At 38.4% G+C, this 12049-nt stretch overlaps 1 protein-coding gene across 2 annotated transcripts in view; it reads left to right on the top strand.

Annotated features, from left to right (window-relative positions):
• The window catches only part of aclyb (ATP citrate lyase b), a 52485-nt gene that overhangs the window by 26070 nt on the left and 14366 nt on the right, over nt 1-12049 (top strand). The window contains exons 12-17 of one of the 2 annotated variants that reach the window (XM_016468777.1): nt 3479-3633; nt 4191-4275; nt 5505-5546; nt 9609-9750; nt 9940-10108; nt 10579-10683. In XM_016468777.1, coding sequence (XP_016324263.1) covers nt 3479-3633; nt 4191-4275; nt 5505-5546; nt 9609-9750; nt 9940-10108; nt 10579-10683 — 698 coding nt within the window. The remainder of the gene's footprint in view (nt 1-3478; nt 3634-4190; nt 4276-5504; nt 5547-9608; nt 9751-9939; nt 10109-10578; nt 10684-12049) is intronic. The other variant, XM_016468785.1, reaches the window with a different exon arrangement.

Raw genomic sequence — 12049 nt, 5'->3', positions numbered from 1 at the left:
AAAATTGTATTTCTTATTTTTATTCGTCTTGTCAGGATACAATTCGTTTAACATTGACAACACAATAGGAAAAAAAAGTCTCGCAGAGAGAAAAAAAGAAAAAAAAGTAGGTTGTACAAAAATAGCCTATTAGCAATTTTTATTCGTCTTGTCAGCTGTGCTTAGTGATGTATTTAACTATCAACTCTTCCATTTTCACAATCTTATTGAATTGTGTTCAGCAATTCAATAGGCTTCTTTTCCTTCACTGACTGAACATTATCTAGTTACTTTAAGATACCTGTTAGTCTAATTATTCACAGCTCCTGTGCTTTGCCTGCAAATGAATTAAACAGCCACACTACGTCGGGCTTCTAAACCTTTCTATACTAAACTGTTAAAAAATGTAACACTGTCACAGTACGTCGGACAAAACCACAATACTTCGGGTTTTATGTTATATTTTTAAAACAGTTTACTTAGCCACAGTAGTCGGGCAAATCAACACAAAAACACCATACTTATTAAATAATTCTGTGACCACACTGCATCGGGTCAATTCAGTTACTTTAGAATTTTATCAGAATTATCACAACTCACTCTGTTTCAGTTACTTTAGAAACGTACAACTCTGTTTCAGTTACTTTAGAAACAAAAGGTCTAATACAACTCTGCTACCACACTACGTCGGGCTGATTCAATTACTTTAGAATCTTAACAGAATTATAACTGCTTCAACTTCTGCAACTGTTAAAAAAAAAATATATAACAATGTTTGTCACAGTACATCGGACAAAACCACAGTACGTCGGGTCTTTTTAATACATAGTGTACTTAAGTTGGTTATGTTCATATTATGTATAGGCATATTACATTATGTATTTTAACAGTGTTGTTCAATACAATCATGTAATTTCTTCAAATTAATTTTCCAAGTGTATGATATAGCTTTCATTCTTCAGGTCAACCATATATTCATGAAAAAAAAATCAGTTTGAATAAAGAAAGCAATAACTTTGCCATAGTGTCCTTTCAAATGTTAAAGTTGCCACAGTCATTGCATGCACATTGCACAGTTCAGGCTCAGGATTTTTTTTTGCTTTAACCCCTGAGTATAGTATATCTTTCATAGACATTCGTTTAAACTCAATAAATACAAACAGCATATTATTCATGCATTTGACTTGTAGGTTTGCATATTAAGTTGCTCAAGCAAGTGGCAACACATTTAAACACAGCATATAGCCTACTTTTCTTGTTAAAAGTAGGTGTAACAACGTTCGTAGGTCGGGAAGGAGGCGGGAACCGGCGAACATGTAAGATTTTAATAAAATAAACAAACACAAAATGAAAGTAAAGCGGCAGCCCCTCGCAGACGACTGCCGCACACAAAACACAAAATAAAGTCCAGGCCTGGTCCTCTCTCCTCTTTCACTGTCGTAACTCCTCCTTTTATCCTTCCGGAGCTCCTCCGTGGGACTCGAGACCGGTGAGTGGTGCAGGTGTCACTCATTATCAATTACTCCACTATCAATCACTGTCCTTACCCCCAGGTACGCCGCGGCCGGTGTGATCGGCTCCCCCGGAGGGGGGAGGGGGGGAGTAGAGTCTCGGGGCCGCGTACCTGGGGGTAAGGACAGACAGACGAGGCGAGAGAAAAGGAGACGGAAGGATGAGGAGAGACAGATACGAGAGAGGGGAGAGAGGAAAAGAAAAAAAAAATGATCGGTCCAATTCCCGGACACACTGCCGCTTAGTCCTCAACCGGCTTAGAGGCTCTCACTCGTGGTGCCATGCGATGGTACTGGACATCGTTGGTGGACGGCCCACTGCTCCTCCGCCTCCTGGCGGACGGCGATGGCTCCTCCTATTGAGGGCAGCCGGCAGCTCCTCTCCCGTTCCCTGCTCCTCCCCAATCATGGCGGATGGCAGCAGGCTCCGGCCTCCTGGAGAACGGGGCCGACTCCTCCGCTCCCTCTCGGACGGCAGCCACCCCTCCTCGACCCAGAAGCGCGGCAGCGAGCACTCCGTCCCACCTCGTCTTCCATAGTTCCAGCACCACCGCCTCGGGCAGCCACCGGCGGTCTCTCCGCTTGTTCCTGCTGCCCGATCTCCTCAGCACCGCGATCCTCCTCAGCAGCGAGGGCTCTCTGACAGCGTGTCCCTCCTTCCTCCCGGGTTTCGGCACCAATGTAACAACGTTCGTAGGTCGGGAAGGAGGAGGCGGAAACCGGAGAACATTTAAGATTTTAATAAAATAAACAAACACAAAATGAAAGTAAAGCGGCAGCCCCTCGCGGACGACTGCTGCACACAAAACACAAAATAAAGTCCAGGCCTGGTCCTCTCTCGTCTTTCACTGTTGTAACTCCTCCTTTTATCCTTCCGGAGCTCCTCCATGGGACTCGAGACCGGTGAGTGGTGCAGGTGTCGCTCATTATCAATTACTCCACCGGCCTCGCTCCGTTCCCACGGCTCTCGGCCCCGCCCCCACTCGCCACAGTAGGCTATCACAAACATTTTAAATTAAAACTCACCACTGACAGAAACAGTCGGCTCTCCTGCCTTTTCTTTTGCATTTAAATCTTTATTACAATCTTTATTACAAGCTTTATTACAAGTTCTTAAAGAACTTAGTTTTTCTACCTCCACAAGTGCATATATTGTGTTGCCTTGTTTATCTAAAAGTGCACTTTTCCCTTGTTTTAAATCTAGCCAAAAAGCCACGTGTTGACTGTAAAACACAGTAGACTTTAATTATATCAATTAAGTGTGAAATTACTACATTTCCATGACAATCCATGTTTATTTTTACCGCGAATAATGCGCTGTCACTTTAATTCAGCTTGTGCAGCACAGCAAAATTAGACCCGGTCAATAGACAAGCAAATAGACATGCACCGCTCCTGGAACGCACTGCTGGACCTCAACCGCGTGCAGTGTGAACGCTCTAATCCGTTAACATGGATGCGGAAAAAATATGCACCGCATACACACTGCAGATGGAGTATGTGTGAAACAGGCATCAGTAGATGAACCACAGAACTTTCCACTCTCATCTGCACTTTTATGGGATTGCTGTCTTGCACTAATTTGCCCTGTTTAGTAAATCTTTAGTAAATGTTAATTTCCATCTATTTGAACCATTCATATGGATTTGGGACAGATAATTGATAATGATAGGGCGCTTCATACCACTAACTGCAGACACAGTTGCCCGTCTTACATGTCTGTTCTTCTGTGTAGGCCTCAAACAGATCAGAAAAAGTAAAGATGTATTAATTATTAATTTTACTTCCAAGTTTGATTGTTAGCCATTAGGTCAATCTGTGATGTGTAATAATTTCACTACACTGTATGTATTCACTGGTCAAATCTGAACATGACAGAATGTCCCTGTGTTCACTAGTGTATGATGTTTAGAGATGTCCATTCACACACAAGTAATCTCATATTTCTGCATCCTTTTGTTGTTCTGGTTCCCTTTTCGTTGCAACAGGAAAGACTACTGGAATTCCCATTCATGTCTTTGGCACAGAAACTCACATGACTGCTATTGTTGGCATGGCACTGGGTCATCGACCAATCCCCAATCAGCCTCCAGTGGCAGCACACACTGCAAATTTCCTGTTGAACACCAGTGCTAGTGCAGCTGTAAGTGTATTTTTATAGTTTATCCCAGTGGCTGACATGTAAACACATACATTGTGTTTTTTTTTTTTCTAGTTCCGATGCAATTAATTTTTTATTAGATTTGGCCATTTGTGGCAACATGAGCAAAAGCGACCATGTGTGAACTTACAAATGAGTAGCACATGATGCAGTGACCACCAAAGAGAATGAAGACATTGGAGTACATGTGATTCGTCTTTTGTGAGATACTGTAGTCAAGTGTTGGCAAGATGGAGAAGTTTATAGCAACATTTCTCATAAACATTACATGGACACATACAATTCTTGCCATTCTGAATTCATACAATTCTGATTCATACATTAATGTTCATCTCATACATGTATGTCTGAGTGCATCTTTATACTACGATTTTTGTCATATACCATATTGGATTTAGAATACAGTTTAAATTCAGTGCCAACAGCAGAACATATCACAGCTGTTATATAACTAAATATGTTGTATTATAGTAATAAATGCTACAATTCAGTGGCCCACAAACCCTTTCAGAAGTTTGTTCATTCTTTCTGTCTTCCAGACGCCAGCAAAAACCAGAAATACTTCATTCTCTGAACACAAACTGACCACAGATGGCATGACACCCACAGCAGGTGTTCCACGAGGTATTTAGAGCTCAGCTGAGGTTTAATATCACAGTCACAGCAACTTTTTAAGAGAACTTTTGAAGAACACATTCACACTTTTAATTGATTCTTTAACTGTAGCTCAGTTAAAGGTGCGCTAAGTAACTTTGTTTAGTTACCACCACAAACCAGTAACTTTTTTTAAGTCAAGATCAAGTAGAATTTTACCCTAGAGGTTTCTAGATTCTTTTACATTTTTGCACTTGCCTAAGCAGGTAGCTTGACATTTGACTTTTATATTTATTTTAAAATATTTTAATTTTTAAACATTTACTTAATGTTCATAAAATGTTTTATATGCATTTAAATGTTCAGTTTGTTTTTTTAAATGATCAAGGGGTTTTTTTAACATTACTGTGATGTTTTAGTTTAAAAGGCCGATTTAGTTTTTAAAACAGTAACTAAAACTTGTCATTAAAAGAATATTCCGAATTCAGTACAAGTTAAGCTCAGATGATAGCATTTGTGGTGTAATGTTGATTACCTGAAGTAAATGGGACCAGCTTTTGGAGGAAACATGAAGCTTATCATTTAGAAACACTTATATTATTATTTGAGCTTAAAAACTGTTTAAATCATATATATATATATATATATTTATTTTTTTATTATTATTATTTTATTTTATTTTTTGCAGTTTTAGAACTGTATTTTTTTGCATTTGTGTACAATTGGATATCTTTAAACCGAAAAGGTTAGTGATTTTTTTTCACACTAAAATGATGCATCTTGGAAAATTAGCTTTGAAGCTATATTTAATTAGTTGAAAATTACTTGGCTGCATACAATTTATTATTTGTATCTATTTTATAAAGTAAAAATAAGTGTTCAATAGCATTTTTTCAGTGTTGAAGTTTATTTATTATTTCTTTCTATAGCTGCCATTAGTTATGAATTGTATTAGAGCGTGGTGATAAGAAATATGCAGAAATAATCACACGCTGCTCATGAGTGCTGTGTGAACCAATAATAAGATTTTGGGCAGATTTGATAAAAGTACAAACAATTTATACAGTGAAAAGTTACTTACTGCACCTTTACTTTTTTTTTTTTTTACTTTTCTCTCTACATTTACATTCTGTCTTGTTTTTTTCCCAATGTTTTTGTTCTGTTAGTCATTTTTTTTTTATTTTAATTTCTCTTTCATTCTGTCTCTTTTCTCTCCTCATGCTGTCATACTTTCTTTCTCTGTTCATCATCATAATTAGTTTCATGGTCTGCAATAGCCATGTTTAATGCAGTGGTTAAAGGTAAGAGCTCAGGGCTGGTCAAGTGTTTAGTGCGTTTCTTTGCAGAGTGTCATATGTTGGCATGGCAGCAGTTATTAATCAATAATCCAAGAGGTAGTTCTGGTCCTCTATTTTGATTGTTCAAGAGTGCTGATATTCATAATGAAAATATTAAAAATGTAGTCACTTCGTTAAGCCTGGGCCTGTTGTCCCTCCGTAACGTCAGCCCAGCTTGCGTCTATGTGCGTCGCATGTGAGCAGCAAAAAGCTGCTTTTAGATGTTTTTTTTGTGGAAAAAAGCTGTATGCAGGCCATTCATTTGCTGTTCTGATTAAACTGCATGCTAACTTAATCTAATTATTTGTCATTGTCTGAAACATATTCACAGTTTACCTTACAACCTGAACAAGTGTAGGTACAACAGGTGAACTGCCAGCTGTGGTATGAATACTATGAATTCCAACATACTTATCTTTTCACATAATGTTTTTCACCTACTTTATAATAGTGAAGTATGCCTATTCAGATGCAGCCTATGACTTTGTGGCACATAGGCATAGTAAATTACCAGGAGGCAAAGAATAGCATTGATAAGAGAAAGAGAGATTGGGGATATTGAGAAGCTCTTCCTCTTTTGGTGTTGTTTGATAAACACCATACAATACTAAAATCTGTTTAGGATAGATTAAATAGGTTGAATGGCTGTTTGAAAGCATAAATAACAGAAATGGAATGTTGCATAATGCTGTTTTGTGTACCGGGATAACTAGCACATACAGTATTTGCATTTCTATAAGTGCCACCTAATATAAGAGTGAATTTGCGTTAATGTTTTACTTGCTGGTCTAATATCTTTGAGAAAATATGAAAAACTTAGATTTGGCTGGACTTAGTGTTGGGCGATATGCTCAATTTTCATATCATCCTATCGTCAGCCTGTGAGATCGCCGTTACACGATATTATCGTGCTAATTTATTTAATTATTTATTTACTTGGTTTCATTGCCGGAAAGTGAACCAACTCCAGCATAAGGCTAAAAACAGCCTTTTTAATGTGACTGAATTTGTATTTAACATAACAATTCAATAGAAATATTGTAAGTTACTAATTATAATGCTTATATTTCCTCAGTTATTCAAAAAGCAGGTACAGAAAACGAGCAAAGAACATTTACATTACCAAAGAACATCATCACAAGCTCAATCTAGTTTATGCACTTTAAAATACACTCCCGTTAAAATCAGTGAAGCTATCTACACTGTATGATGAATAAATCTCTTATACTTCGCATGTACATCTGCACTTTGTTGTTTATGATGAAAGAATTCGCGAATCAGAATTCAGTCAGCGCGCGCTGAACAACGAAACTCCGCTGTTTTAGCGATGACTCATCTGAACTCCTCTGATTGGCCATTGCATTCATAAGCATAACATAATCGTGTGTGATTGGTTATAACGCGCAACACTGTTAAAATGCAGAAAAAGGCGATATCAGCCACAGGCGATATCTCTGACTATCGTCGATACACGATACTATCGTCTATCGGCACAACCCTAGCTGGACTTAATAGGGCCACTTCCTCTGAAATATTTTGAAAATATATTTAATATTGTCAAAAGTTAAAAAAAAACTATAGTACTGTATATATTTCTCATATATAGTGTCAAACCCCAAATTAATCTAAAATTTGTATACTTTTAAGTGATTAAAATATGCATTTTCTTGTCTGTCTAATTCTCGTTTTCTGTATCCCTTTTCCACGTTTCTTTGAGTCTTGTTTCCATGAGTCTTTTCACACCCTTATTGATGTCATTTGTTTTTTGTTTTTGTCTTTTTTTTTTTTAGACACTCAAACTTAAAGGGGTCATATGATGCGATTTCAAGTTTTCCTTTCTCTTTGGAGTGTTACAAGCTGATTGTGCATCGATAAGATCCCTGAAGTTGCAAAGACTAAAGTCTCAAAACCAAAGAGATATTCTTTATCAAAGTTAAGACTCTGCCATGCCCCCCTAAAACGGCTTGTTCTAACACGCCCCCACATATCTACCTCACTATGTGGAAATATTTGCATAATGCGGCCCAAATGTGCACGCAAAGAAAGAAGGTGTGGTTTCAGTAACCGCAGTTAGTGTTGAAGCAGCCATGTCAGGGAGACGCTGTGTGTTTCTAGGCGAAAGCAAAAGCACTTTATTTGGCCTTCCGAAAGTAGATGCATTTAGGAATCTTTAAGATCACTTACAACAGAACAGTGTGACCGAACAATAAAGAATCAAAACACTTTCAAACAATATCTAGGGCATGTTGTAGTCCAGATTAAAATGTAAACAAAAAAAAAAGTTTTAAAATAATTAGCCTATTAAGTCTCAATATTTAAGTATTTGGCGCTGTGATGAACATCATTGCAAATACACAAATCTGAATGGCTGTTTAAATCATTTAAACATGATTCAGAAATAGAAAGTAGTGCAGCTGCTTTGTTTACAGGGTTTCCAGGGTAAAGGCTGCATTTAAATGAATTATTATTATTATTATTATTATTATTATTTCTGCAGTTTAGCGCCATCTGCTGTCAGAGAGTAAAAGTGCACTTTCATCCAGAGTGTCTCTCACATGTTCCGCCATGTGCTTCTCGCCCGCGCTTATTTACATCAGAGTGCGCAAGCGTCTTTCATGCAGCATACAGCGGTGTTGTGCATTTTGACCAGTTGATGGGAAAAGTATTCTTAAAATGCATTCAAAATTCTGAATAATTTGTCATATATAATTCACGGTATTTAGAAGTGCCCACGATAACAATACCGTGCATATCCATTACCGTGATATATCGCATTACCGAATACCAGCACAAGTCTGTTTCAGTAACCGCAGTTAGTGTTGAAGCAGCATGTCAGGGAGACGCTGTGTGTTTTCAGTGCGAAAGCAAAAGCACTTTATTTGGCCTTCCGGAAGTAGATGCAATTAGGAATCATTGGTTGAGATTTATTTGCAACAGAACAGCACAACCCAGATGTTCGAATTTGTGCAACGCATTTTATGGACGACAGTTTTTTGAACCTAGAAGAGTACAAGGCTGGCTGTGCACAAAGGCTATTTCTAAAAAAAAAAGGTTCAATTCCGACTTTGCTATGACAATCTGGCTCTTCTGAATCAGCGACTGTAAGTATGTTTTGTTATTAGTTAAGTATTTGCTATTGACTGTTCAAATGCGGAGTTTTGCGTAGCGCAGAGTAACGCGTTGTGTGTGTGTGTGTGAGGGGAACAGGGTCAAATCACAGGAGAGTGAACTGCCTGTCAGAAATCATAGCACGTCAGCGGTCTTAACCGCTTGTGTACTGCATCATCACTGTGTCTGTCACGCGACTCTGTTGCCCTTACGGGCTTGAACTGATGGTAAAACTAATGACATTATTAACTGTCTTGATATTTACTTTGAAAGCTTGAAGCTCGCGATTATGGTAAGGGGCGTTACATTTCCGACGCGTGCTTGCGGTGTTCGGCCAATCACAATGCACTGGGTCAGCTGGCCAATCAGAGCAGACTGCGATTGTCAAAGGAGGGGGCTTTGTAGAAAACGAAGCGTTTGAGAGAGGCGGGGCATAGAGGACCTACAATATTGTACAGTATTTGAAAAATAATGTGTTTTTTGAACATTAAAGCATGTCAACATATTCTGTTACACCAAATACAGAAAATAATGATCTTTAAAAAAGCATCATATGACCCCTTTAAGGCATATGAAGCAATAATGTAAAAAAAAACTCCTCATTCTGCATGGTTGAACTAAATGGTCTTTATATTTACATTTGATTTATGGCAGGGGTTCTCAAACCTCTCCATGAAGTACACCCAGCACTGCATGTTTTGTATGTCTCCCTATATCTGACACACCCACTTCAGGTCTTGCAGTCTCCACTAATGAGCTGATGAGTTGAATCAGGTGTGATAGATGAGGGAGACATACAACATGTGCAGGGCAGGGGGTACTCCAGGACAGGTTTGAGAACCACTGATTTATGGCATTAAGCAGGCAAATTACTTTGAGTGGAATTTAAGTCTAACGTTTGTCTCTCTACCCCTTTAGCTAAAGCCACAACTCTATTCAGCAGGCAGACTAAGGCAATCGTGTGGGGCATGCAGACGCGGGCAGTTCAGGGCATGCTGGATTTTGATTACGTGTGTTCACGTGAAGAACCCTCTGTTGTCGCAATGATCTACCCCTTCACGTCAGTACATTTAAAAAGAACCTTAATGCTGAATGTCTACTATCAAATTTAATGTAACTTGCGCAATGTCTAATAGTTGGTTTATTCTACTCATTATGTGGCACATAAGATTGTAAAATGTGATTGGGGATTGAGGGCATGAGTCGGTTTTTATGATTTTTATATTATGTGTGTTTGTGTGTGTGTCAGTGGTGACCACAAGCAGAAGTTTTACTGGGGTCATAAGGAGATCTTACTTCCCGTCTGTAAGAACATGGCTGATGCTATGAAGAAACACCCAGATGTTGATGTGCTCATAAATTTTGCCTCCCTTCGCTCAGCTTTCGACAGCACAATGGAGACAATGCAGTACCCTCAGGTAAAATCCTATATTGACAGCCCAGCATTTCTGTTAGCTGGTAAATAAAGCTATTAAAGTTTTTTTTTTTATTTTTATTTTTTTTTATTAAAGAATGGCATCCAGCTATGATAATCTCTGAAGCCTGTACAGAATCATATCAATTTATTGCCACATTGCACATATAAACAGAGACCAACGCTGTTATGTTTGTATTTGCAATGCTATAACTGTTATTTTGTGTGTGCGTAAAAATATATTTGCGTGCGCTTTGCGTGAGAGACGTCAATTTCATTATATCAGTCGCTTTGGAGTTGCAGCATGTTTCAAATGCAAAAAAAAACAACTCAACCTATGTTCCTGAGAATACGGTGTCTAATGTATTCCTTTCCCATTTCAAGCTAGTGGGCACCACTGTTCGTATGAAACGTTGGTATTCAGTACCTGTAGCTTCAACTGTGGGTATAAACATGGTCTTCTTGTTTTATCAGATACACACTATAGCTATCATAGCTGAAGGCATTCCTGAAGCTCTGACCTGCAAACTCATCAAAACAGCCGATGAAAAGGGTGTCACTATCATTGGACCTGCAACTGTGAGTGTTTCAAATGTTTAAGTATTTTATAACTATATGTTTGTATAGCTGAATATAAACATTAGCATAAATCTCAGGAAGCATGGAAAAACTTGTTCGTGTTAATATTTCCTTCCAAAATCAGAGCTTATACAGTGGGTATAGAAAAGAATCACCCCCTTTAAAAGAATCACATTTTGTTGCTTTGCAGCCTGAAATAAAGACGGACACGGTTTTTGTTATATCTCGCTGTATTTACATTTCAGTGCAACTTATAACATCCAAGTGAAAGATATAACACCAACATGTCAGAAAAAAATTAATAAATAAAAAACCAGAATGACTGAGTTGGAAAAAGGATCACCCCCTCCTAAAAAATGACTTGTAAACTCAATCAGGTGTAGCTAATCACCTTCTCAATGGCACACAAAGCCATTTGACTTTCAACTGTGATCAGCTGTGCTCATTTTGATTAGCTCAGCATGAAGGGCCTGTTTACACCTGGTCATTTCATGCATTTTCACTGATCAGATATCTATCGGATTTGTTAAAACGTTTCCATTTACACATCCGCAAAACGGATTTAAATCCGATCTTCAATTCCCGCGTTATATTTAAATTTAACGGAGTTCACGTCAACAAAATCAAAAGATAAGCGGTGCATTTTATTAATTATCAGCTCATTTCAAGATCAAAGACCGCAATAGGAGAGCGTGCGGCATCAGCACTGGAAAGATAAGTTTGTCTTACTACTTTTAATGAAGATGATTGTGTGTTGACTGTCTGCGTCTTACTTTCAGTTTCATTTGCGGCGGTTTGTGCATCGGCTTGCTGAAAAGATACTCAGATACTCGTCTGTAGCGATGCGTGTTGCATTAGTAATTAGTAGTAGTAATGTCATATAGCCTATAATACGCTCTCACACGTTTATTATTTAAAAATTTTGGGAGGAGTAAAATTTACATATGTGGTTTCAACAACCAGATGCATTTACACTTGTGTTCTTTTCACGATCGGATAGCTATCCGATCAGAAAAAAACGCATGAAGTGACCAGGTGTAAACAGGCCCGAAAAGAGCTCGGGATAAAGTTGTGGACAGGTACAAGTCGGGAGATGGATACAAACTAATTTCAAAGGCTTTATCAATGCCTAGAAGCACAATAAAGTCCATTATTAAGAAGTGCAAGGTATTTGGTACAACACAGACCCTCCCTGAATCAGGACGTCGCTCCAAACTGGATGAAAAAGCCAGGAGGAAACTGGTCAGAGAGGTTACAGTTGCAGGAATTGCAACTGTAAAGAGTGGTCATTGTGTGCATGTGATGATATCTCACATTCTCCACAAATGTGGCTTGTATGGGGGGGTTGCAAGAAAAAAGCCACCCC

This window comes from Sinocyclocheilus anshuiensis, unplaced genomic scaffold (assembly GCF_001515605.1).
Source record: "Sinocyclocheilus anshuiensis isolate Anshui unplaced genomic scaffold, SAMN03320099.WGS_v1.1 scaffold890, whole genome shotgun sequence".
Lineage (NCBI taxonomy): Eukaryota > Metazoa > Chordata > Actinopteri > Cypriniformes > Cyprinidae > Sinocyclocheilus > Sinocyclocheilus anshuiensis.
This window is presented reverse-complemented; position numbering and strand designations above follow the sequence as displayed.